The 23,160-nt window shown below is 40.7% G+C and overlaps 1 protein-coding gene and 1 long non-coding RNA gene across 3 annotated transcripts in view; one reads left to right on the forward strand and one right to left on the reverse strand.

The window, feature by feature from the left end:
- Positions 1 to 23,160, forward strand: part of LOC140693590 (uncharacterized) — a 153,795-nt gene that overhangs the window by 118,548 nt on the left and 12,087 nt on the right. The window lies entirely within an intron of this gene.
- Positions 1 to 23,160, reverse strand: part of LOC140693565 (uncharacterized) — a 545,747-nt gene that overhangs the window by 47,484 nt on the left and 475,103 nt on the right. Inside the window, exons 1-2 of one of the 2 annotated variants that reach the window (XR_012069333.1) lie at positions 4,527 to 4,788; positions 4,129 to 4,249 (exon numbers count right to left, since the gene is read on the reverse strand). Coding sequence is in view for 1 of the 2 variants with exons in the window: in XM_072957353.1 (XP_072813454.1) it covers positions 4,025 to 4,249 (225 nt within the window). In the remaining variant the exon portion in view is untranslated. Of the gene's footprint in view, positions 1 to 4,024; positions 4,250 to 4,526; positions 4,789 to 23,160 lie in introns of those variants that run through there. The other variant, XM_072957353.1, reaches the window with a different exon arrangement.

The raw sequence follows: 23,160 nt of genomic DNA on the forward strand, positions 1-23,160 counted from the left end.
TCTTAGGTCTCAATTATATAAAGTGTCAGCAGGTCAGCAGAAAACTCTGGGAAATATGAGTGGGTCCAGAGCTTTTTGCTGATAAGAAACTCAATCTATCAGGACAGAGTGACCTTCCCATGAGAGGCCTCATGGACATAAACTAAAGGCAACTGAGCAATGAAAACTAGCAAGAACATGGAACTCAAGCAAGAAGGATCCCTACCATCCCCTGCCCAGTTGCCTCTTCACCTTTGTGGACAAGACGGCAGAAGGTCCATGTTCTTGTCCAAGTTACAACATCATGGATTCTCACCCATATAATATTACGACTCTATGCTGTCTTAAGTCCTTTCCAACTAAAATATGATGACACCAATATCTCAGCGGAATGTCTATGTCTCCACTTTCTCTCTTCTATTAGGAGACTATATCTATGGCCACAAAGCCGAAATTCAATTAAAAACACCATGCACGAAGCCTGGTGAAAGTCTGTGTAAGAGACATTGTTCTCAAGCTCAGTGAGTGAAAACTCAGAAAAAGTGGTCCTTATCCCTCTGCAAGTGGAAGGTAGCCTGATTGTGTGTGTGTATGTGTGCACACGTGTGTGTGTAAATCAAATACAATGTATTGTGGGATGTGCACAGATTTTTTTTATGTTACTATCATTTCATGAGGATGAGCCAACCTTTAAAGTAATTTGAATCTACTATTCTGAGAGAGTCTCAGGATCTTTTGGTGGAGGATGGGAAAGGGGAAAGGAAAGGAGGAAAGAAGTAAATGAAGCAAAGCTGTAAGTATACTGCTAGGGAAAGGCAAGACATTAATTTTGTTCCTACTTGCATCACACACAAATTAGGGACTGGCTTTCCCACATGTCTTGTCAAGCACTGAGTTGCAGAAGAACAGGTGACAGCCCATTTCTCACTGAGCTTGTGACTGTACGTGGCATCTTATAGACACTAATTACTTAACCTGATCAAACAATCTAGCAGCAGGCTGTAATTCTCCTATTTTGAGAGATAAGAAAACAGGAAGTGAAAGAGGGTATATAGCTTGACCAAAGTCAGAGGACAAGTAAACTAAAGAAGATGAATTCAAACTCAGATCTGAATGCAGAGTCTGATCTTCCCACTCCGAGGGCTGGAAATTCCTTAACACACAGGGTCCCCAGCTCCTCTGCTTTGTTCCTGGCACCAAGCATTTCCCATGGCGATATTCTCCAGTTCTCAGACACAGCGCTCTGTGCAGCCAATAACCTCCATTCGACCTTGATCATCTACCTGTCACGCCCACCAGGCTTCACCAGGCAAGAAAGCTGGCTTTCAACTGCATACAAAGCCACCCGTTTTATCCTGGACTCTTCAGCGGCTTTTCCAGCGTAAACGCAGCCATGAAAGTGCTCACAGTTTGTACATGAGCCACACTACCTCTCTCCATCTCTGTCCCCACCTATACTACTTTGCTATGACCATTTTGAGAATCTTGGAAACAAATTTTTAAAAACAGAAAAGAAAGGATTCTGTAACAAGTACTTAATACTTACAATTTTAAATGAGAAGTTACAAAGTGAGTATTTACAAACCGAATCTGCCTTCCTAGGTGTCAGTTTTAACAGTTAAAATATACAATAGCAAAAAATTCTGACTTAAATCATTAACAAAAACATCAACAATAATCTGGAATAAACTCAAAAATAATGCCCATGTTGTACATGGTGGAAGTACAGGACTGTACTGTGGGGTAAAGTAAGAGGTGTGAAAGTAGAGACATCAACATTTTGTATGGAGGAAAGCAGTTTTGTAAAAATGTACGTTCTCCTAAAGATAATTCAAAAGTACTAAAAAATCCCACGACAGCACTTCTTTTTTTTTTTAACTTGAAAAATTATATTAGAATTCTTCAGGAATAATAAAGTCATAATACTAACCAAGAAAATTTGGGATCGAAAAGAGAATCAAAAAATCGCACTGTCAGATATTAAATAAATGTTTACAATATGTAAGATATAGTGCTAGTGTAAGAAAGTAAGATTGATAAAAATAAACCATGAGCTCAAAAAGAGACTCTAGTGTACATAAGTATTCTTTACAGGTGGGATTTCAAGTTAAAAAGCAAAGTAGGAATTCAATAATTGTCTTGGGACAATCAGAGAATCCCCTGGAAAAAACAAATTCTATTCCAGTCATAATGACCGCAAGAAAAATTACAGAATGTGATGTGAATATTAGAAAGTACTAATAAGAGCGAATATAATTCTTTGCTCATACTAATTCAACTTCTCTTCACTATAACAAGTACCATCATCATCTCCATCTTAGAGATTAAAAAAACCTACAGAAGAAATTTATACCATTATAAGAAAGTATTTCTAAGAATAATATCAGGAATAAAACCCAAAAAGAAGACATTTACAATCTTAAGATTATTTTGGGCCACAACAAAAATGAACCTACTGAACAAAATGAAAGGCAAAATATGACAAGGAAAAGCTCTCTGATACATGTTGATGAAGACAAGGGGTTAATGTTCATAATATACATAGAGCTGTCACAAAGCAACAAGAAGCTGCCTCACTTAAATGTGTGCAAAGGACAAAAGAGATCATTCACTTTTTAAAAGTCAGATGGCTAATGAGTGAAAAATGCTCAATACCTCACTGGTCATCAAGTGCAAATTAAAACAATGAAAAAGTACTTTTGCTCATCATATTGGCACATATTTTTAAAAGATATTCTAGCTAGTGTCCATCTTTGAGAGAACAAACTGTGAGCGATCTTTTGGAGGATGACATGTCAATGGATATGTAAACTCTGAAAAACGTGTGTACACACAGGCTGAACTCCACATTTTGGAATCGTTTCATTTAGAAAAATTCAGTTCAAAAAGATGTACTTATCAGAGCATTTACACAGCACTGTTTACAATGGTGAGAAGAAAAGCTGAAGTGAAATCATATCCAGCGATAGAGAATTGGTTACATAAGTTATTCTATATCTTTTCATGCCCCACAGGAGAAGGAATTTCTAGATTCACTTGAAAGGAGCCTGTGATTTATGTAGTTGTCACATCCAAGGACTAAATTTCCAGAAAACTTAACGAAAATAATACTCATACAAGATCACAGGAATGTTTGTATAAGAAGTATGCCAGTCAAACACCCTTTCTGACAGTGGAAAATGGAGAAAACTTAAGTGTCCACCATCAAGACAATGATGCGGTAAATCACGGTGAGCTGTGGGCACTAAAGTTCCGGTGTTTCGGCGTGGTCCAAGGCCTTGTCCACAGTACGCTCCCACGAAAGGTGTCCTTACACAAGAGACCAAACCTGCATATCAGGAAAACCCTCTACTCTATCTGAAAGGACCGGGTGAGTCTGGAGAGAGAGGACGTCTGTGATATATACCTGAGTGAATAAACCGAGCTGCAGAAAACATATAGTATGGCCTTATTTTTCAATAAAGCATATATACACACACATAGACATAGATTTCTCATATACGTGTATGTATGTGTTTATTTATATGACACAGGCATAAAGGTCATGAAATATATACTCCACATTGTCAGCAGTTTTTACTCTCAGGAAAAAAGGGGAAGGAAGTAGGGGACTTTCGGTAACACAACAGATCTCTTTTCAGAATTTCAGTTAAGTATACTTGGAATTTAAAAGTTTATTTAAGTCCAAAGTAAAATGGACGAGGACTCCACAAGACAGAATGCTATACTAGTCATTAAAAATCATGCCAGGGGAGATAGAATATTGTAGAAAAATGTGTAATAAGCCGAATGGAAAATGGAGGTCTCCACACAGTATACAGGCACACATTGCTCGCTGGTTTTTATGACAGAGGTAATACACACTGATGAAAAGAACAGAAAATAGATGTTAATGTGTTAATTATTATCTCTGAGTACTGGCACCAGGATAGATCCATTTGACCCTTTTTTCATACATTTATATTAAATACACACTATTTTTCATCTGAAAAATGCATTTTTAGATGTCTAGTACCACACATTGGAAAATTACACGAGTACTTACAGAAACAAATAACTAGGAGACACCGCAGCAGCGTCACAAAGTGTAGAAAGGGCGATCCTGAATAACACCGCGCAGTTACATAAGGACCCACAAAGTGAGAGCACCTGCTGTAACAGGGCGCGGCCCCCTTCCATTTGTCAGATGTGTCTTCAGGGCTGAGGCAGTTCTGAGCACGGCCAGTGTCAGTGCTGGTGTCTGGATGGATGCCACTGGAGGTGAGGGCACCTGCAAGCCGAGAGGAAGAACAGAAATCATCCTCTGCTTTTTCTGTCTTGTTTCTTTGTTACTTTTAAAGAGAGGCGGAAATAAGATAAACTGGATCTTTCCTACTGAAACTTCAGTAATGAAACCATTTTTAAAGTGATCACAACTTATATTCTGCCTATGACTGTCTTTTCAACAAAGCATCATATTTATAAAATGTTAATTAACTCAGTTAATTAACTCCCTGTTGAAACATTCTAGTAAAGAGCATGAACTGCAGTATGTAAAAGAACCACACCTGCAGTGACTAGCTCAGCTGTCTTGACGGCAGTGCAGTCAGCCCCCACCATCCCGTGGCCCTGAGCTCCTGATGCTGGTAAGAGAGCGCGCTGCTGCCTCAGATGGAAAGAAAAGGTGAAAGCATTTTCTGAAATCTACAGCACTGACAAAACATAACTGATAAATCCCAGGCTCCTTTGAGGCTGTCATTTTCCGTTTCTGGCCAACACCCGTCAATGAGCAGAACCACCCCATTCCCGAGTCATGGGACTCACGTGGGCAGAAGTTTTGGAGAAATTTCCAGGTATAGAATGTAAACCAACTATACATAAAACTCTGAAAAAGAAAAGATGCAATAATCTGATTTTGGAAGACACTAAAATATTCTCCTAAGCCTTAGTACTTGGAAAGGCTGGGCTTCTACTAAGCCACTTATTTATTTCACAGCCAATGAGCATCTCCCACAAACCCTGTTTCCCTGTGTCTGCTGGGAGCTTCAGGCACATTGATGTTGTCTATCTTATAAGTCACAAGGCAGAGGCGTGTGTCTCACGCTGGCAACTCTCACACAGGCTCAACTCCTAGCCTCACTGTATGAACTTGGCCCCATTTTCTCACCTGTTTATTTGGTACCTGTTCTTCTGTAAGCTGCCTGAAATGCTTATTGAAACAAGTCAGAAGAATGAGTGGGTAGAGAAATGGACAGATGGACAGGTGAGAGATGGGCAGAAAAACAGAGAGTCTCCAAGAGAAGGGGAGCAATCAAAATTACCTATGCAAAACCCTCTTCTAGTCAGGGAAGGAAACCGCCACGGAGAAGTGTGAAGAGGCAGGTTGCTTAGGACTGTTTCCTGGATTCCATGAAAAGTCACACCAAGAGATGAGAGGGTAGAACTCTAAATAATAAAAGAAAAAATCATGCATGTTTGAAAAATATATCTACATTATGTACTTTCTAAAGAATAGAGTCAAATTAGCAAGGCCCAATAACACAATCCTTGGGTATATACAGAAGTGAGAATCCCATCTCCAATCTGCAAGGCATCCCTTTGGAGCACTGAGAGTCTACACGGTGCAGTCATAAAGCCATCACCGCAAAAGCGATGCTATCCTGCACTTACGAGGAAAGAGCAGCTGTGCTCGGTCTGCCTACACGTGTCTTTTACACCCCTCAGCACCTCTACGGGGGAGGGACGCCTAGCGAGCCCCATCTCTGCAGGACAGAAAACAAGTCCAAGAGAGGCTAAGCCGACCTACCAATTCTCCATCTCACAGGACTTGTCACTCCAGACCAGGACTCGAACTCGGACCCACGTTTGTAACCACAGTACTACCGTATTTTATGTGCTTTTTGTGTGTATAATACATTTGTTTCTGGCATGAAAGGGTATTTAATAAATGATCGGTTGTCTTGTCTATCTCATTAGTTCACAATCTTTATATTTTTGAATTGTACTCTTCCCCTGGAGAAAGGAACGGAAAGAGCGGGGGTCAGAATGAGGTGGGGCTCCATTCTTTATCTGTTGCCTCATCTCATCCAAGTCCCCAAACAGGGAGAAAGAGCAAATGTTCTCTTCATCATTTAAAGAGAGGGCTCCAGTGACGGTGACTTACTCAACCCCAAAACCAAGTCTGGGGGAAGGGCACATGCAGCAACGAGAGCAGTATCACCTGTAGGAAGGCAAAAAGAGCTCAGGGGATGGCTCAATGGGTCAGCCTGATTTCATTTCAATCGATAATACAATAGCACACTCTAAAAAAACTAGAATGCAATGGATTTCCTCTTTCTTGACATCTAGCAAGTTTCCACATCTCACATGTAACATTATCACGAACTAGTGAAAGGAAGAGTCCACAGACAAGGAAAATCAATGCCACAGGCAGGCTGAAACACAGGCTGGAGGAAAGGAAGGGAAAGGGCATAGTAAAGAAGAGGGGAAATTCTGGGAAAAAGACATCATCACAAGGACTCTCAAGCATCATCCAGCAATCATATAATCATTCTTTCAAGAGAGAGTTACTTAGGTCCTATTTTGTGCAACATTGTACAGTGGGCGAAGCAAGAGCACAGCGTCCATGGTGGCAGCAAGCTGCGGAGCTCCAATACACTTCTGATCCCGGTACCTTGCACACTTGTCCTCAGTATAAAGGCAAAATATATAGTAAAATAATCCAATGTAAACTCTATGCAATGCTGAAAAAAATTAAAGAATACCTAAATACCTGGACAGACACACCACGCACATTCCTGAATCAAATGACAGCATTCTTGGGATGGCAGTGCTCCCCAGAGCGATCCATATATTCAACGTGGACTCGATCACAATCCCAGTGGGTTCCTCTGCAGAAACTGACTATCTGCTGCTACAATTCATATGGGAATTCGAGGATCTCAGTAACCAAACCGTACTTGAAATAGAAGAACAGTTTGAGAGGACTTGTAATTCTCAATTTCAAACCTTACAACTGTATCTCCAGGTGAGATTAGAGGCCATTTTTAAGTTATAATTGTGTTTATCCTTATTTTCTAAATTCTGTACAACGAATATACCTGTTAGAATAAGAAATTTAAAAAGTAAGGTATCTTTTAAAACATGCAAACCTATTCATTCATTGGGAAAAAAATATTTTGACTATAAAGAAGTAAACAAATATCTAGTGAAAAAGGACTATTTAAAAACAAGAGTGCATTTACATTTTTTGTAAATTGGAAACTGAAAAGCACAAACACATCAAGTTTCTAGGGAGAGTGTTGCAACATATTAATTGTTATTTCCAAAATTCTAATTGAACAATGAAAACTCAAGAAAGAGAAAATCTTGATTGACAGCCAACTGCAAACACATGGAGAGCAAAGGCCTAGAAATCACAGTTCCTTTAACTCTGCTACTAACTCAATAGGAGAGGAAATTCCTCAGTGAGGGGACAGTGGAATCCCATGCATAAGACAGGATACACAGTACAAACTGCACTAGAATTGGGGGTGATTTCCATAGAAGAATTCTAAAGTTACAACATTGATGAAAAACTATAAAAACACTGACAGACAGATTAAACACACAGTCATATATATTATATAAAAACATATGAAGTCTGCCCCCATGTTGCATAGAAATACAAACATATTTGTTCATTTATGGGCACTGATTACTTTATCCCAGGTAGAATATTTCAACTAAAATAGATAATCAATAATACACTCCTCTTGTCAAAACTAGTTGATAAGTTACTCTGCTATGTATGCATAATGTGTCTAAGATAGATTTAAAATTAGTGAAAAAGATTTTTGTATGGTTTCTTGAACCCTTCTCAAAACACCAAGCTTAATTTTAAAATAAATCTGAGCAGTATTTCTATATGATCTTTTCCCTTGTGAAATGAACAACACAGTCTGTTGTCAAAATTCTTTCCTTACAATGATTCACGAGCACCGTATACTCACAAAACTGCTGGACAGCAAGGCACTATCCAGACACTGTGACAAATCAAATGAAACACAAGGAAGACAGTGACCCTATTCTGCAGGGCTTATAATCTGTTCCAACACCGGGTTTTTATTTGATTTGTTTGATTGGTTAGAAAAATAAAATCACTCAAGTACATTCTTCTTTGAGCATTATGTAAATCATGACTCTCTTTTTAGTGTCATGAGCAGGAAAGACTTGAGTATGAATTGATTAGATCAACTAGGCACAATCATCGCTGGAGCCTGTGTAATAAATAAGTACATGAGATCTAAAATAAACCTACACAGATCTCTGCAAGGAAAATGAAGAGGTGAGTTCCCCAATGAGAAAACAAACAATCAAGAAATCAAAAAAGGAAAACTTTTTCATTAATGATTCCAGGCAGTAGTGGAGCATGGTGGTGAAGATCACAAATGCTGGGGACAAACATGAGGGTCTGAAATCCCACAGCACTGGGTAGCTGTGACACTGATATTTCAGTGAAATTTTCTGCACCTCAGTCTCCTATCCATAGACTGGGGACAGCCACAGCACCCATCTCCTAGAACAGTCTTAAGAATTAAGTTATTTTTTATATAAAAGTTTAAATAAAATACCTCAGATTTTAAATATTACCCCAAAAGCTCAAGGAACAAAGAAAACAGTGATAAATTGGAGTTCATCAAATGTTAAAAATTTGCTTCAAAGGACACCATCCAGAAGGTGAAAAAACATCAGAGAGGAGAAAATTTTTTCAAATTATTTATCTGATTAAGTATTTGTATCTTCAAATAAAAGAAAAAACTCCTACAACTCAACAAGAAAAAGAGAACTCAATTAAAATGTGTATAAAGTATCTGAAAATGTATTTTTCAAAGAAAATATACAAATGGCCAATAAGCACAATCAAACGATGTTCAATATCATTAGCTGTAAAAGAAATCAAGTCAAAACCACTAGGAGAAACCGCTTCACACTTACTACAATAGGTTATAATAAAAAAAATGTGTAACAAGCACTAATGAAGACACAGAGGAAGCGGAGCGCGCAGCCCTTGCTTTTGAGGATGTAACACAGGGTGGCCACTTTAGAAAACAGCCTGGCAGGTCCTCAGAGAGTTGAACATTTGGTTTATGAATGACCCAGCATTTCTGCTCTCTGGTCACACAAGTAAGAGAACTGAAAACAAATGTCCACATAAAAATTCCTACAGGAGTATTCACGGCGCCATTACTCTTCACAAACAAAAAGCAGACACAACACAAACGACTATCACCTGATGAATGGGTAAACAGTAGGGCCCAGATATACAGTAGAATATAATTCAGCAATAGCAAAGCATAGAGTACTGACCCAGGCCACAACCTGGAAATACATTGAAAAAGTTACTCAGTGTGAAAGAAGTCAGTCACAATAGACAGTTCCATTTACATGAAATAACTTGTTTTACATGAAATGTCCAGCACAGGCAAATCCATAGAGAGAGAACAATGGCTGCCTGGGGCTGGGGGAGGATGAGGAAGATGGGAATGACTGCTTGTGCATACAGGGCTTCCTGTTGGGGGATGAAAATATTCTAAGATTGACTGCGATGCACAATTCTGGGCTTTGAGTAAAAACCGCTGCACATTTTAATGGGTGAATTGTATTAAAACTGTTAAGGACAAAAGCACCTAGGGCCAGAACCTTCAAATAGTAAATGCAAATTGCTAACTTTTATTACAGGAAAAAGAAACTGCCCTCAGCATGAAAGCAGGAGATCGGCAAATATGGGTTAACAGAATTGGACAAGAGCATTTCACTTGAAAGAGTTGCTGAGTGTACACGAAATATTCAGAAATAGGAAAATCAGCTTGACATCACGAAGAAGCATTCTGCTTCAAATGCAGATCAAGGATTCGGCAAGCCCAGCTGCTAGAAATAACCAGAGAAGAAACCTGGTTCTTACAACAAGCACCAGAGCCAACAAGGAAATGGTGGTGAGGAAAGCAGGCAGCCAAAAATCTGGAACAGTTTGCTACAAATAATTTCTCCACTGAAAATTCAAAAATAAAATGAAAGTGATGCAATGCTGAGCTGGCCTCACGTTAAAGGGCTTCCTCTGCTGCTCGACAGTTCTGTAACCCCGAATGAGAGACTCAGGAGAATCAGCATGGCTCCTGGCAGTCCCCAAGTGACTGCCCTCCAGCACGTTTACCACCATCACATCTGCCAGGGTTGTATTGCAGAGAAGAGACCAACTTCTAAAAGGCACAGGAAATGTTTACCAGGGAAGAAAAGGCTGCTGTCAGTCCTGGGACAGAGGCAGTGTGAGCAGAGGCCAGAAGGCTGCAGGTGAACTGGAGCAGACCTGGGGCAGGAAGGGACCACGGAAGAGCAGATCTCAATTTTCTACTCTCTCTCCCTAAAGGTAGGAGAGATAAAGCCTGCATCCTTCTCACCTGGAACTGTGGGTTCTGGCTGGCAGAAGTCTTACGTACAGGGAATGAATACTCAAGACTCTGTGGAAAAAGTCACGAAAGAGAGAGGGCGTAGGGACCCAACTCCACGAGCCTCTCAAATGATCCCATATTTATTGTGTATAATCAAAGGAAAACGTCATTAACAGTTGTGTGATAGTAAGCAGGAACTTGGGGAAAGAAGGATGAGACAGAGATTGTAGAATCCACCATGAGTACAAAGGCTTAGTGTATCTTTAGGTAAGTCATGGGGTGAGGGGAATAAGATACATTCTTTAGACATGTGAATTACAAAGCAGACCACCAGACCAGCTAGGTCCTTGCTTGGGGGATAATAGAGTATCTAACTGCACACAAGCCCAGCCTTTATAGCTGTGGGCCTGGGTCATTGCTTTGCGATGAGCAGAGTGCTATCTAAAACATCATCTACGCAAGCAAAGCATTATCTCTGCTTTTTAAGGCAAGGAGACAGGAGTGAGGATGCACAGGCACTTGCTTGCAAAGCAGTTACTAAGCATACGTTTTCTTCTTAAATTTGACAGGCGGCTGGGGTCTGTTACAATTTGTTAACCCAATCATGGGCTCCCACATGGAACCATTATGGAGGACACCCTAAGGTGACAAATCCTGGCTCTGGGTCTTTTCCTGCCAGCTTCAGCCACTCTAGCAGAGTCTAGGCACATTCCTGAATAATGATCATACAGAACCACCCACACTGTTAACTCCTGGTGCTTGAAACTTAATTTTAGCTCTACACAACTTAACGTAGAAAAGTTTCAGAAATAAAAGATATCATATTTACTTTATATCTCATCATAGGACTGATTTTTCTGATTGCTCTAAGCTGCTTCTTCTTGGTAAAGCACCTAATTCTGCAGGTGAATTCAGTACTTTCTTTGGGCATAACTAGCCAGTTTGGGCTCACTAACTTCTATTGGTCAAATACCGATACACTTAATTGATTTCATTGTTCATCAATTTCAGCTGGGAGCAGAGGGAGTGTCACTCTGTTCCTCAGCCCACCCTCAACCCTTATCATCAGCAACTCAGGCCTCCGGAAACCAAAAAAAGCTTTTGTTTCCCTTCTACAGTTTCAACAAACCCAACAGGATACATAAGCCTGGAGAAAGAATTCAACACAAATGTTAAAACAAAAATCAATAAACCTGAAGCAACTCCATCTCCGAATCATGATACACAATGACATGAGATTAAGTGTGTCAGGCCCAAAGCATGGGTGAGCCTGACCACCTGATTTCTATTCTTCAAAGGAAGGAAAGTTTTCCTATTTTTTATTATCACTCTGTCATTGTTTCTGATTAAGCCAAAAACTAGTTTATGAAATAATTAAGCATTGAAATAACAGATTTTTGTTGTATCAATTACAGAAGGCATTCAGAGGTGTTAGGAAAAACCACCTCTGTAAAAAATGCAAAATTTCTTCCACTGTGAAGAACACGTATACAAAATGCAACAGAGAATTCAAGCTCTTGTGGAGAGGAGCAAAAGCCACAGAATCAAAGCAAAGTCATTACTATGAGTCAACTCAAAATTCACTGGACAATCATGTTCAATGCATTCAATGAAATTTAAAGGCATACTGCAAACCATACACTTAATGATCTGCAGGCTAGAGGAAGAATTTCTCTCTTTAACAGACAAGAGTAATCAATAGGGTGCCCCACCAAACAAGGACCAAAGAACAATCAGGTTTTTAACAGTTCTGATATATCAGCATTTTCTAAAGATCAAAATCCAGAAATTTTAAACATTGATTCACACCACAATGAAACAAGCACTTAAAAAAAAAGAAAAGAAAATAAGCACATAGAACATGTACATAGATCAATGAGAATTTCTTGAGACGCTGGAAGAAACAGGCTATAGTCTTTTACTTGAGAAATAAAACTACTTTTAAAGATAAATGCTAAAACACATTTCATCATTCATGTTGCCTTGAAAAATCTGAGGCACTTGTATCTGATTAGAAAAGCAATTCTGAGTAATAGTGTGTTACAATTCAGAGCCAGTTTGCTTTAGAAGAAAAGAGAAAAGAAAAGCTACCGTTTCTCATATACTGCACAAAGTGTGAAGTGTCTCCCTGCCTCTTTCTCCTCCCGTTTTCTAAGCTCATGCTTCCCAACCCTTCTGAAACAAGTATGAGAACCTCTTATTCCCGCCAATATGCCAAATGACAAAAGAAAATCAATTTATTTGTGTAAGTATATGCTTAAACCTTGAACTGGAAGAGAAAGATATCAGAAGTCTATATGGAACTTATTTCTACATTCCTGAAATCACACACACAAACGTTCACACAGACACAGACACAGACACATACCCCCTGGATTACTGGGAAATTCACAAACTTAGGATTTCCATCTTCTAGAAGATAACTTTGTAGTTAGTTTAAAATACAAAACTGTCAGCTTTGGAAAGCCTTGATCACCTGCTAAACCATCCAAATATCAAAGAGACCCAATTAGCCTTCTCGGTAGAATGTAATTTCCCATGATGGCAAAACATACCCTAAAAAGTCCTGGATCTAAGTCTCGTGTTTATCACTAGCTATGATCGTTTTTAAGCACATTAACAGATTCAGAAACTTATGTCTCAACAGCATTTATTCTTATTGAAATAGTATACGTGTTCATTTGCCTATACAGAGACCAGGTCCCATGATGGAGTTTAAGAGCTATTTTGTGTATTGCAATATTTATTTTTAAGTGCAGAAAAGGAGGGTGGGTATTACTCAGTTGTAGAGCACCTGCATAGCATGCACAATGTCCTGGCTTCAGTCCCCAGTACCTCAAAAAAAAAATAAATAAAATAAGGGCATATTTAAAAATGAGTAAAGTTATAAAAAAATGCAGACTAAAAACCACTGCAATCTAGGAGACACAATTACAATAAAAAAAAACAAGAGTTTCTATCAATTATTGGCTATTTGCCAATCGCAGAGACAACCAGAAATCACACCTGATAACCATCACGTGTGATTCTCAGCAACCCTACTAAGTAGACACGGATGGGAAACCAGGCTCTGCAGATGAGGAGACGGAGCTCAGAGGAGCCGGGGACGCTGACCGTCCTGCTTCCCGTGACACCACATCAGCCCAGGGCAAGCGCTGACGGAGCTGCAATGAGGGGACACCCAGCTGCATGGAACCTTGGGGCACTGGGGAGTCCCAGAAAACACTAAAAACTGTTCAGTGAAAAACCAGCTCAAATATAATACACTGTGCCACATTCTTTAAACAGGGAACATGAGTGAGACCTTTTTGATGCCTCCGTGTCCTTTCTGCCATCGTCAGTTACTTGCCCTCACAGCGTGACCAGTGATGAACTGGACCCCATATGAAGCGCACTCAGATGGCAGAGCATTTGAAGCTGTTTTATGAAGTTTGTAAGACTCTGTCTGTGCCTCACACAGGCGGTCATCCATCACTTCTCACCGGTGTGGATGTACCACCTGAAATCACTCCTTTCTGCTTTTTAAAATCCCTTCATCTACTCCAGACTTTTCAATAGCAAAGAAGCAGCTAAACCACAGACAGTGGACAGCTTTTCACCAAATTTCTTGAACAGCCCATCGGACTACCTGGAAGCCCTTTACTTTTATTAAACCCACTTCCAGGTACTTCATCATTTTCGGATTGGTGGACTTGGCCTCTGACTGAGCTACTCAGAGAGCTCCCAGCCTCACATCCGTGAGAGGACCCTGCTGTTGGGAGAAATCAGTGAGAAAGGCGTACATCCCCCAGTCATGTCTGCATGGCTAGAAGTGCCACAACGTGCTAAAAATTTATACCATCATAACCCCTGGGCTCCCATGGACTGGTTTCACATTAACCAAACTCATGAGACACTGATGCAAGAAAACCAGAAATTTAACTTATTAATGTAACAGAAGATGTGAAACTATGAACCAGACTGCAATATCAGAGTTCAACCATGAGTATATGTTCTCCTCCACGGCCCAAACACGGGCAGGCAGTCACATGGCAAGTGTGGACAGAAGCAGAGCAGGAAGGATTTCTAGATGAATTCAATGGACTAAATTTCTGTTATACCAACAGATCTGCTGCCTGGAAAACAATTAATTCTAATCACGGTGCACTCTTCGTGGACAGTTGCCGAGACACGACTGTGAGCACCTGTGTAACTCTCCTTTCCCTGTCCTTTCTGGGCTAATTGATGCACAGACGCACAGAAATCGAGGGATGCAGATACATCTAAACACCCAAAGCCCATTCTGGGAGCCACAATACCATACAGCCAGGGTTAAAATACTTGCTCTGCCACTTACTAGTTCTGTGACCTTGGTCAACTTACCCTCTGTGTGCCTCAATTTCCACACTGTGAAACTGGGATAACAATCAAACCTTCCTTACTCGCTTGTTGAGAAGATTGAAGGATTCATTTCTCTAAAACGCTCAGAAAAGAATGTAGCACATTTTGGGTGCTCAACAAATGTCAAATTAATATTACAGTGGTTTACAAGTCTCCTTCCTAATCATCTTCTGTGTTTCCTGGCTAGACTAATACCCAAAGGAAATTCTTATTTCTCCTTTTATAAACTCATGGGATGAACCCTTCTGTTCCATCCCACCACCTGTTTAAACTGATGGAAGGGATACCTCCTCCCCACTCCTCTGGGCCATGCAGAGTGCTACTCCCTTCACAGCCCTGACCCCTGGCCCACAGCTAGCCCTCCTCACATTAACAGATTGAGTTGTGATTCCGGGGAGACAAGCAGGGCATGTGAAACCCTTCCTTTCCCTCCAGTGTTGACTACCCTAGGGAAGCACCCTGGATGCTCAGCTCCATTGCAGAACAGCCCTGTGCATGATGGGGCTCATTCTCTCAAGGGAAGGCTTGCTGTGGCCCAGAGATACCTGGGACAGGGTGAGTCTCTACTTCTGGGACACAGTATCATGACACTCATTTATCCACAGCCCTGAAGTTCATGGAGAACGTGGCTTCATCAGTAACAAAGAAGACATTTATCGCCTGCCTACTCTTTTGTGTCATCTCTCAGTTGGCTGCTGGAGACAACATGTGTATAAGTATTGGTTCCCCTTAGGCCCCAACATATATGAAGTAACAAAAATTTCTGTGGCTTAACGTTGGTCCAGGGCGACTGTGTAACAGTTCTGACTCTGCTGATGCTAAATTATGGGTGTAGGAATTATGGAACGTCCTCAAATATCTTTCATCATAAAATCAGCTTTTCTTATTTTCTTGTTTCTTTGTAATTACCAAAGACTATAAAATGATGGCTGCACACAAAACAGCAGCTAAAGTTTATGAGCTCTCTTGACATACCCACTGTGGTAAACATGTTACATAATTACTAATTCTCACAATTCTACAAAGCAGATATGAGTGTCCCCTTCTCACAGACGAGGGGAAAACTCAGAACGAGCTGACTCAGGATCACATGGTTCAGTGTCAGCACGTGCAGGCAAACCCAAGTCAAGAAACTACACCCCATCATATATGTACCAAATCAACTCCCACCAATTAACACACAGCGGCGGGGTCAATACTCAGGGAACTCAACACACCTTTCAGCTTTATGGTGCTCCAGAGGCAGCTTCTAGCTGTTTTATAATATCCCGGCTCACTGGTTTCTAACACTAGAAGAAAAGCCCGATTTTGCCATTGTTTGCACAGCAAGTCTGAAATGTTCACAGCGAGATAAAAGAATAAAACTATGATATAAGCAGAAAAAATTTTCCAGGTAGAAAGACATAATGGACGTTGTGCTATTCTGAAGCATTAAGCAAAGGAATCAAAATAAAATCACATTGTTTAAGCCTTATTTTACAAACAGAAAAATTAAGACTGTAAAAAGTTGCAACAGCGCCACCTATGGCTAAAAAGACCTTCCAGGTTGCCGGGAAACATGCAACACAAAAATTGACTGTAAGATGAGAAACGAGAATCAGATAACTAGAAGCTTATGTAGCATATACTGCACTTTGCTTCGGGGGGATGGAGGGGTATTCAGTATTTAATCTGATATTGCTAATACTCCTAAATATAAACAAAAGACATAGGCTCATGGAAGCTCATCTTAGAAGAGGAAAGAATCCAGTCCAGCCACTTCATTTTACACGAGGGGAGACTGAGACCTGAGATCTGTCCTCCTGGCAATCAGCAGCAAAGCTCTCCTAGGTCTCATGTCTTGCACTGTAGTAAAAACCAACAGAACTGTACTACGCCTATATTCATAAAAGTCACGTCTGTATTTTTCCAACAGTAGGTAATCTAAGTATCTTGCAAAATACTTCTCAAAGAGCCAGGAAATCATAGAAGGGTATTGAAATACAAAAACATTTATTTACATATTAAAACAGCATGAGCTTTATTATCTCTATTAAAAAAGTGACATGTCAAATCAAAATTTTGAAATTTTAAAACCTGAAAAGAGTGCAGAAAAAAATCAAAATTTTCTTTAGTCACAAAAGAGAGAAGCTTATTCCCTGATAAACCTTGAACTGGAAGAGAAAGATATCAGAAGTCTATATGGAACTTATTTCTACATTCCTGAAATCACACACACAAACGTGGATCCAAAAATCCACAAAAATGTGGATTTTTCTAAACTTAATGGTTCTGGTCAGAATCCCGAGAAATTAAATGTCTGATGGATGGTTACACGGCAACATGAATTCTGAGCTTACATTCTGTGTAAATAATCTTCAAGGTCGTCTGCTTAAGGCAATTTAAGTAGTCCCTGTCTCACTAGAATGACACAGATTTCATTAAAGCTTCATACTGCACTTAAAAAAAACAATCCTAGTTACTTTAAGCCATATTAATGTATATCATATATACACATATTGAATATGCATCAGAAATAAGCTACCCTTTTTAGTATTCAGAGTTGATACTTCTAAACTATCAGTCACTGTGAAAGCACATTTTTATTAAGCACCTCTACGGTGCTTTGTATACAAGGCGTCCAGCTCTCACAGTCAGACAAGGTAAACCATATTACTCAAATTTCACAAATGACGAAATATACTTAAGCCATGTAAACAACTAAGATATTCATCATCAGGAAAGAAAAGAGTAAGGATTTTACTTACAATACTCACTGACAAAGTTTTCTTTCATACTAAGACTACATAAAACAAATTCAGTGTTTGGAAATTTTTCAGTAAATAAGCACCACTAGAAAAAACAAGTAACATCATTAGCAACAGTTGGACTTTCAAAGACCACTTCTCTCTTGCACAATAGTTATTTTAAATGTTTTGTTTTTAGTTCTCACAAAGCACTAAATTAAAAAACTATTTCCTTTACAGTCATTACCTGAGAATAAAACATTTGTGAAAATGTACAATTTTAATTTATGCCACTCTGCCTCTCATTCTCACTGGTGTCTCTCCTTTGAAGACCTCATCAGGCTGAGATAGCTAAAATCGGTCATTTATGGGCTCACAGGAGTTCGGGAAAACACTCAACGGGAAGCTGATTAGAGGAGCAATTGAGAATTCATCCTGTGCAGCCTGGATTCCAGCATCGAGCTAGCCACCGCCAGCTGCGTGTCATTTGGGGCAAGCTGACCCATCTCTCAATCCCTCAGCTACAAAAAAGGAGACACTGATACCTACAATCAAACACTTGCTATGAAGTAAAATATGAGCAAAGCATTTTAGCCTCAGTTAGGCGTCCACTCACAGCGAGTTTGGTCATTATGATGATGAGGATGGCTGTTAACAAATTAAGCTCGACCAAACAGGAGAAATCACCTTAATGGAGAAACATTTTAAGTCCATGAGTATTTCCTTTTGGGTGGACTGTAGAATATTCTATAGATTTTTTTTTAATAAACCAAATTTTGTCCATTAATTGTAGATTTACAGGTTCATGGACAAGTCTCCAGAAAAATAATTAGAGGCCTCTAACCTCTGAAAATTAAGATGTAAATTTAAAAAAAAAATCAGGGAAGAGATTATACCTCATTTGGGAGAGTATGTGCTTAGCATGCATGAGGCCCTCAATTCAGTCCCCAGTAACTCCATCTAAAAACTTTGTTTTTTAAGAAATAGAGAATTAAAGCAAAAGGATGGAGGAATACGGAAATTTTTAGAGACTCATCTCAGATTTAAGATAGGGAAGAAACCATCCAATTCTCAGAAGAAATCTTGAGGACTATGTAAACTGGATCTGAGATGTCTAGTCTTTTAACATTATTCATGAAATCATATTACCAAGTCTTAAAACTACCTGATAACCCACAGTGGTGATACTGATCATAACAGCTACCATCACGTATCGAGCTCCGGCTAGGACTGCTCTGTTCTGACATCTCTACCCCTAAGGCCTCACCAGGCGGAGAGCACTAAATTCGGTCATTTATGAGCATCTCGTGTAAGTCCTCCATTTGTGCTTCTCACTCTCCCCTCACCAGCTCCTCTGAGGGAAGCACTGTTATCATCTTCCCCACCCGCAGATAAGGCCACTGAGGCACAGACACTAAACCCGTTCCAGGCCACATTGGAATTAAAGGACGTCTGTATTTCTGCTGTTTTGCTTTTGACAAAGGAATCTGAGATATCAATTCAAAGCAGACTGTTAAATAATCAAGTCTGTCAGGTCTTCACCTCAAAGAGCAGATACTATAAATTCCTGATGTAGGATGAGGCTGCCGTCACAAACTGACTCAGCTTGAAATTAATATCCAAGATGAAGCAGCGGATACAAGTAAATATTCACGATTGTCAAGTCTGCCCACGGGTCTGGGCCCTTCACTGCCTGAAAGGGGGTGAAATCCCCACCCGTGTCTGGGAGGGAAGCGCGGCTCTTCCCGGGCTCACCCAGGCTTCATAGGCTATTTACCCCCACAGACTAGCCTCAACGGTTAAAAGCTCTCAAGATTTTTACACCAGGCAAAACTGAAAGACATTTCTGTAGATGGAGCACTTTCTCAGGCTTAAATTTTTTTGCCTACACTCAGCCAGAGGGAGAAAAGAAACAGGACTCTACAAAGTCCTGACCCTCACCACTCACAGGAGTAGAATGACCACAGCAGAAGATGGCCCTTCACGTTGCAGGATGTGAACAAAATAAAGATGTCCCAACAACAGGCACTCCCAGACACAGCGCTCAGCAGTCTTCTGCACAATCACAGTTGTGCAGCCCTCAACACCTTCTATTTCCAGAACACTTCATCAGCCCAAAAGAATCCCCCTATCACTAGCATTCACTCCGTAATCCCCCTCCACCCAGCCCCTTCCAACCATCACCTGCTCTCTGCCTCTGCATGTGCCTTTTCTGGGCTTTTCAGATCACGGAAATCAACAATATCTGGCCGTTTGTGTCTGCTTCCTTTCAATTAACATGCTGTTAGCAAGGCTTGTATATTTTGAAGTGGCATCAGCATCTCTTTATTTTTTATTTTTTTTGGAAACGTTAAAGATTATTAGAAGGTGGTAAGTACTATCAAAAAGAGTAGAGTGGAGCATAAGTGATTGGGTTTCAAAGGGAAAAGTGTGGGTTGAACAGTCAGGGTGGACTTCCCAAAACAGGTGGCATTTTTCATTTTCCTCTTTTTTTTTCTTTTTTATTCACTCTTACGTGTGAATAATGTTCCACTACATGGAGATACTACATTCTGTTCATCCATTCAGCAGCTATGTATGGACGAGGTCCAGAAGAATGAGTGTAAGGGGTGACTAGCATGGATGGCATTTAAGCAAAGGGCAAAATGTGTTTTCAAAAAAAAGCCAACAAACAGAGGCGCAAGGAAATTCAGTGCGTTTCTGAGCAAAGTGCTTGCTTGCTTCGGCAGGACTACCGTGCAGGGCTGGGGCGGATATTGGCAGGAATCACGGTGAGGGAGTCACCTGAGAAGACATCCCACTGCAAGCAGCTCAGCCAATCCTCCTCCCTCATCCTGTATTGTTAGAGCAATGTTTCTAGGTTACTCTTATTTCAATTAATAGCATTTAACTGCACGTCTGATCATCACCATCAGACCACATTACCTCCAAGTCACAGAAAATTATTCACTGACCGGAGCAGCACCATGACATAATGGTGATGGATTAGGGAGTCCTGCAGCATTCCAGCCTGCAGGCACAAACCCCACATGTGCCCTGGTGATGTCCAGAAAATAAAATGCATGGAAATATCTCACTGCTGGAACACGACATCTGCCCTCAAATTGCCCGAAAATCATGCTGGCAAAGCACTACTCAACCTTCTCAGTACAAAAAAAAAAAAAAGCTAAGAAGGCAAATTTAGGCTCTTCCATTGAAAACCAGCAGCCACCACTGCCAGTATTTGAGCTGGAATGCTCCTGACTTTGAAAACCACTGCGCAGTTACTTTTCAAACGTGAAACTCATATATATATACCACGTAGATGATATTGCAGTAGGATTTTTCTTTTCAAAATTTCCAGTTGCAAAATTAGCACAAGAAAGTTTATGTTTAGGCTTTAAAAAAAATCAATTATCCTCCATTTTCTTAATTTTGAACTTATTATTATTTTATAAATGGAGCTATGGTGCGTATTTAAAACCTTTTGATTTCTGAAAACAAGACGTTTATGACCTCACTATTTCAGAGCAAACTTTAACGATTCTTTGAGAGGTGGGGCCTGGGGTGCTCACTAACAGCTCTTTAAATACTGACAAGGATGTGCTATTAAGTAATACAAAGGCTCTAAGTCCACATTAGCTCAGAAAGCAAAGAAACCACACCAAAGACTTCCTTAAATATTTTATATATTCCTATTCTTTTGAATATTAAAGCTCTTAAAACATATGATTTTTTTTGAAAAAGACAACAGCTGTAATAATTTTCCTCTCACCAAGAAAGCAATCTTTATCAGGAATAAAAACCCCTATGGGAATCGAAATGACAGGACGTTTCTAGCTAAGTGAACACCCAGATCTGAACACAAACCTAAATCCTATCAGATCTCACTCGAAGGAGCTCTACAAAGGCCTGGGCAACCCTGGAGATTAGCTCTTTTGTTCCAAATGTTGGCTGAGCTAAGATAATCACACTAGGCATGGAAAGAGAGAAGAGGAATGTCCACCTGGCAGCCTCCATCAGTTTTCTTCCAGCCACAAGGTGCCTCTAGGGCAGCCCCGCTAACAAGTCCCCCATAAGAAAAGCCGGCATCCACACTGCCCCTGCCATCCCCAAGTAGCCCCGAAGCCCATATCCCAGCCTGTGAATGGTCTTCAAATGATCCCCCAGTTGGTGGCACCCTCCACCTCTTCCCCGCTACACACACACACAAAGCCACGACAGCCTTCCCAAAGCACAAATTTGATTACATCAACCCCACTTCAAACAGTTCAGAGGCTCCCTGGTAGAGTTCTAGCCCCACCCCAGACCCTGCTCGCCCAGCCTCATCTCAGTACATAGGTCCCCAGTGACCTCAGGAGCCCCCTGACCTGCTCCTACTTCCCACTTGCCTCCAGGTTCATTTTGACTGTTTCCCAAGGAAGCCTTCCCTCCCTCCAACCTCCACAATTTGTTCCTCTCTTCCTAGAACATTCTAGGCTAAGTCAACTTCTGACAATGCTAAGCTCTCAAGAAGCAAATACATTTTGCTTATTTATGTGGCTACACTCTCTCTCCCCTAGACTCACTGAAGTGCACGTGTTATGAATAAATGAATGACGGGTTGGATCTCAAAGGGACAGACATACCTGCTCTCGCCCGTCCCGACCCTTTTGTCTGTAGTATATCAGAAGCAAAACCAGAAGTACCTTTCCTGAGGGTCACTTCTGTTGACACCCTTCACTGCCTACTGTGTCAGTTCTAGTAAAACTCAACTTCTTCCAAAGCCCTACACCCCGGACTCTCTCCAGTGTCCTCCCCAGCAGGGGCTCCCTCCACCCTGGACCGCACAGGGCACTCTCCCCGGGTCCCCACGCCAAAAGCCTCCAGGCCTCTGCCCGGGCTGCCCCTGCGATCTGAGACACATTCTTGACTCCTTCTCCTGGCTGACTCTTACTCTGTCCTCACAACTGAATGTACAGCCCATTTCTTCCAGGAAGTCCTCTCTGATAATGTCCTTTAGGTCTTGTCTGGGCTCTATCTATAACAGCAGTACATGGTGACCAACTGGGTGTTTGCCCGCTCCTTTGAGACCACGAACACTTGGGAACCACGTGGGAAGGAGTGAGAGATTACAAGACAGGTGGGGGAAGCAAAAAGCAGAAATCACAGCCCAAGTCCCAAATTCAAGGATACTTTCTCAGAAAAAGGTATAAACTATTTCACACGTGTGCAATTTGGCTACTATTTTTGTGGCTTGTGGACAGCAAGAACTTGGTGTTCTAGCCCAAATCCCAGGTTACATGCAAAGAAATGTATATATTCTTATCCAAAGGAAACCAGAGCTGCTCAACAACAGTTTTCATTTAGAACTGAAAGGAAATTTGATAAAGACAATCTCTCTCTCTCTCTCCTTTCTTTTCTGGAATCATATAATTTTAGAAGTATTTGCGTGACTAACAGACGTCTACAGCCCGTGATTCTGCACTGAAGTGTTTGGGGCTGAGGAAGCCCAGATTACATTCACTCTGTAAATGCAATCACACCAACACACTGATAGGTGCCGTGAGTGGTGGAGCTGATGTTCCAAAGCAGGTAACATTATTCTGTAAGAGAACTCTAAATAGAAAGTAAGAAATGCAATGTCCTGTACTCAATTTCATTTGCTATATGGGCCATTAACTGATAGTATATTTTGACTAATGAAACCC

This window comes from Vicugna pacos, unplaced genomic scaffold (genome assembly GCF_048564905.1).
Source record: "Vicugna pacos unplaced genomic scaffold, VicPac4 scaffold_19, whole genome shotgun sequence".
NCBI classification, from domain to species: Eukaryota; Metazoa; Chordata; class Mammalia; order Artiodactyla; family Camelidae; genus Vicugna; species Vicugna pacos.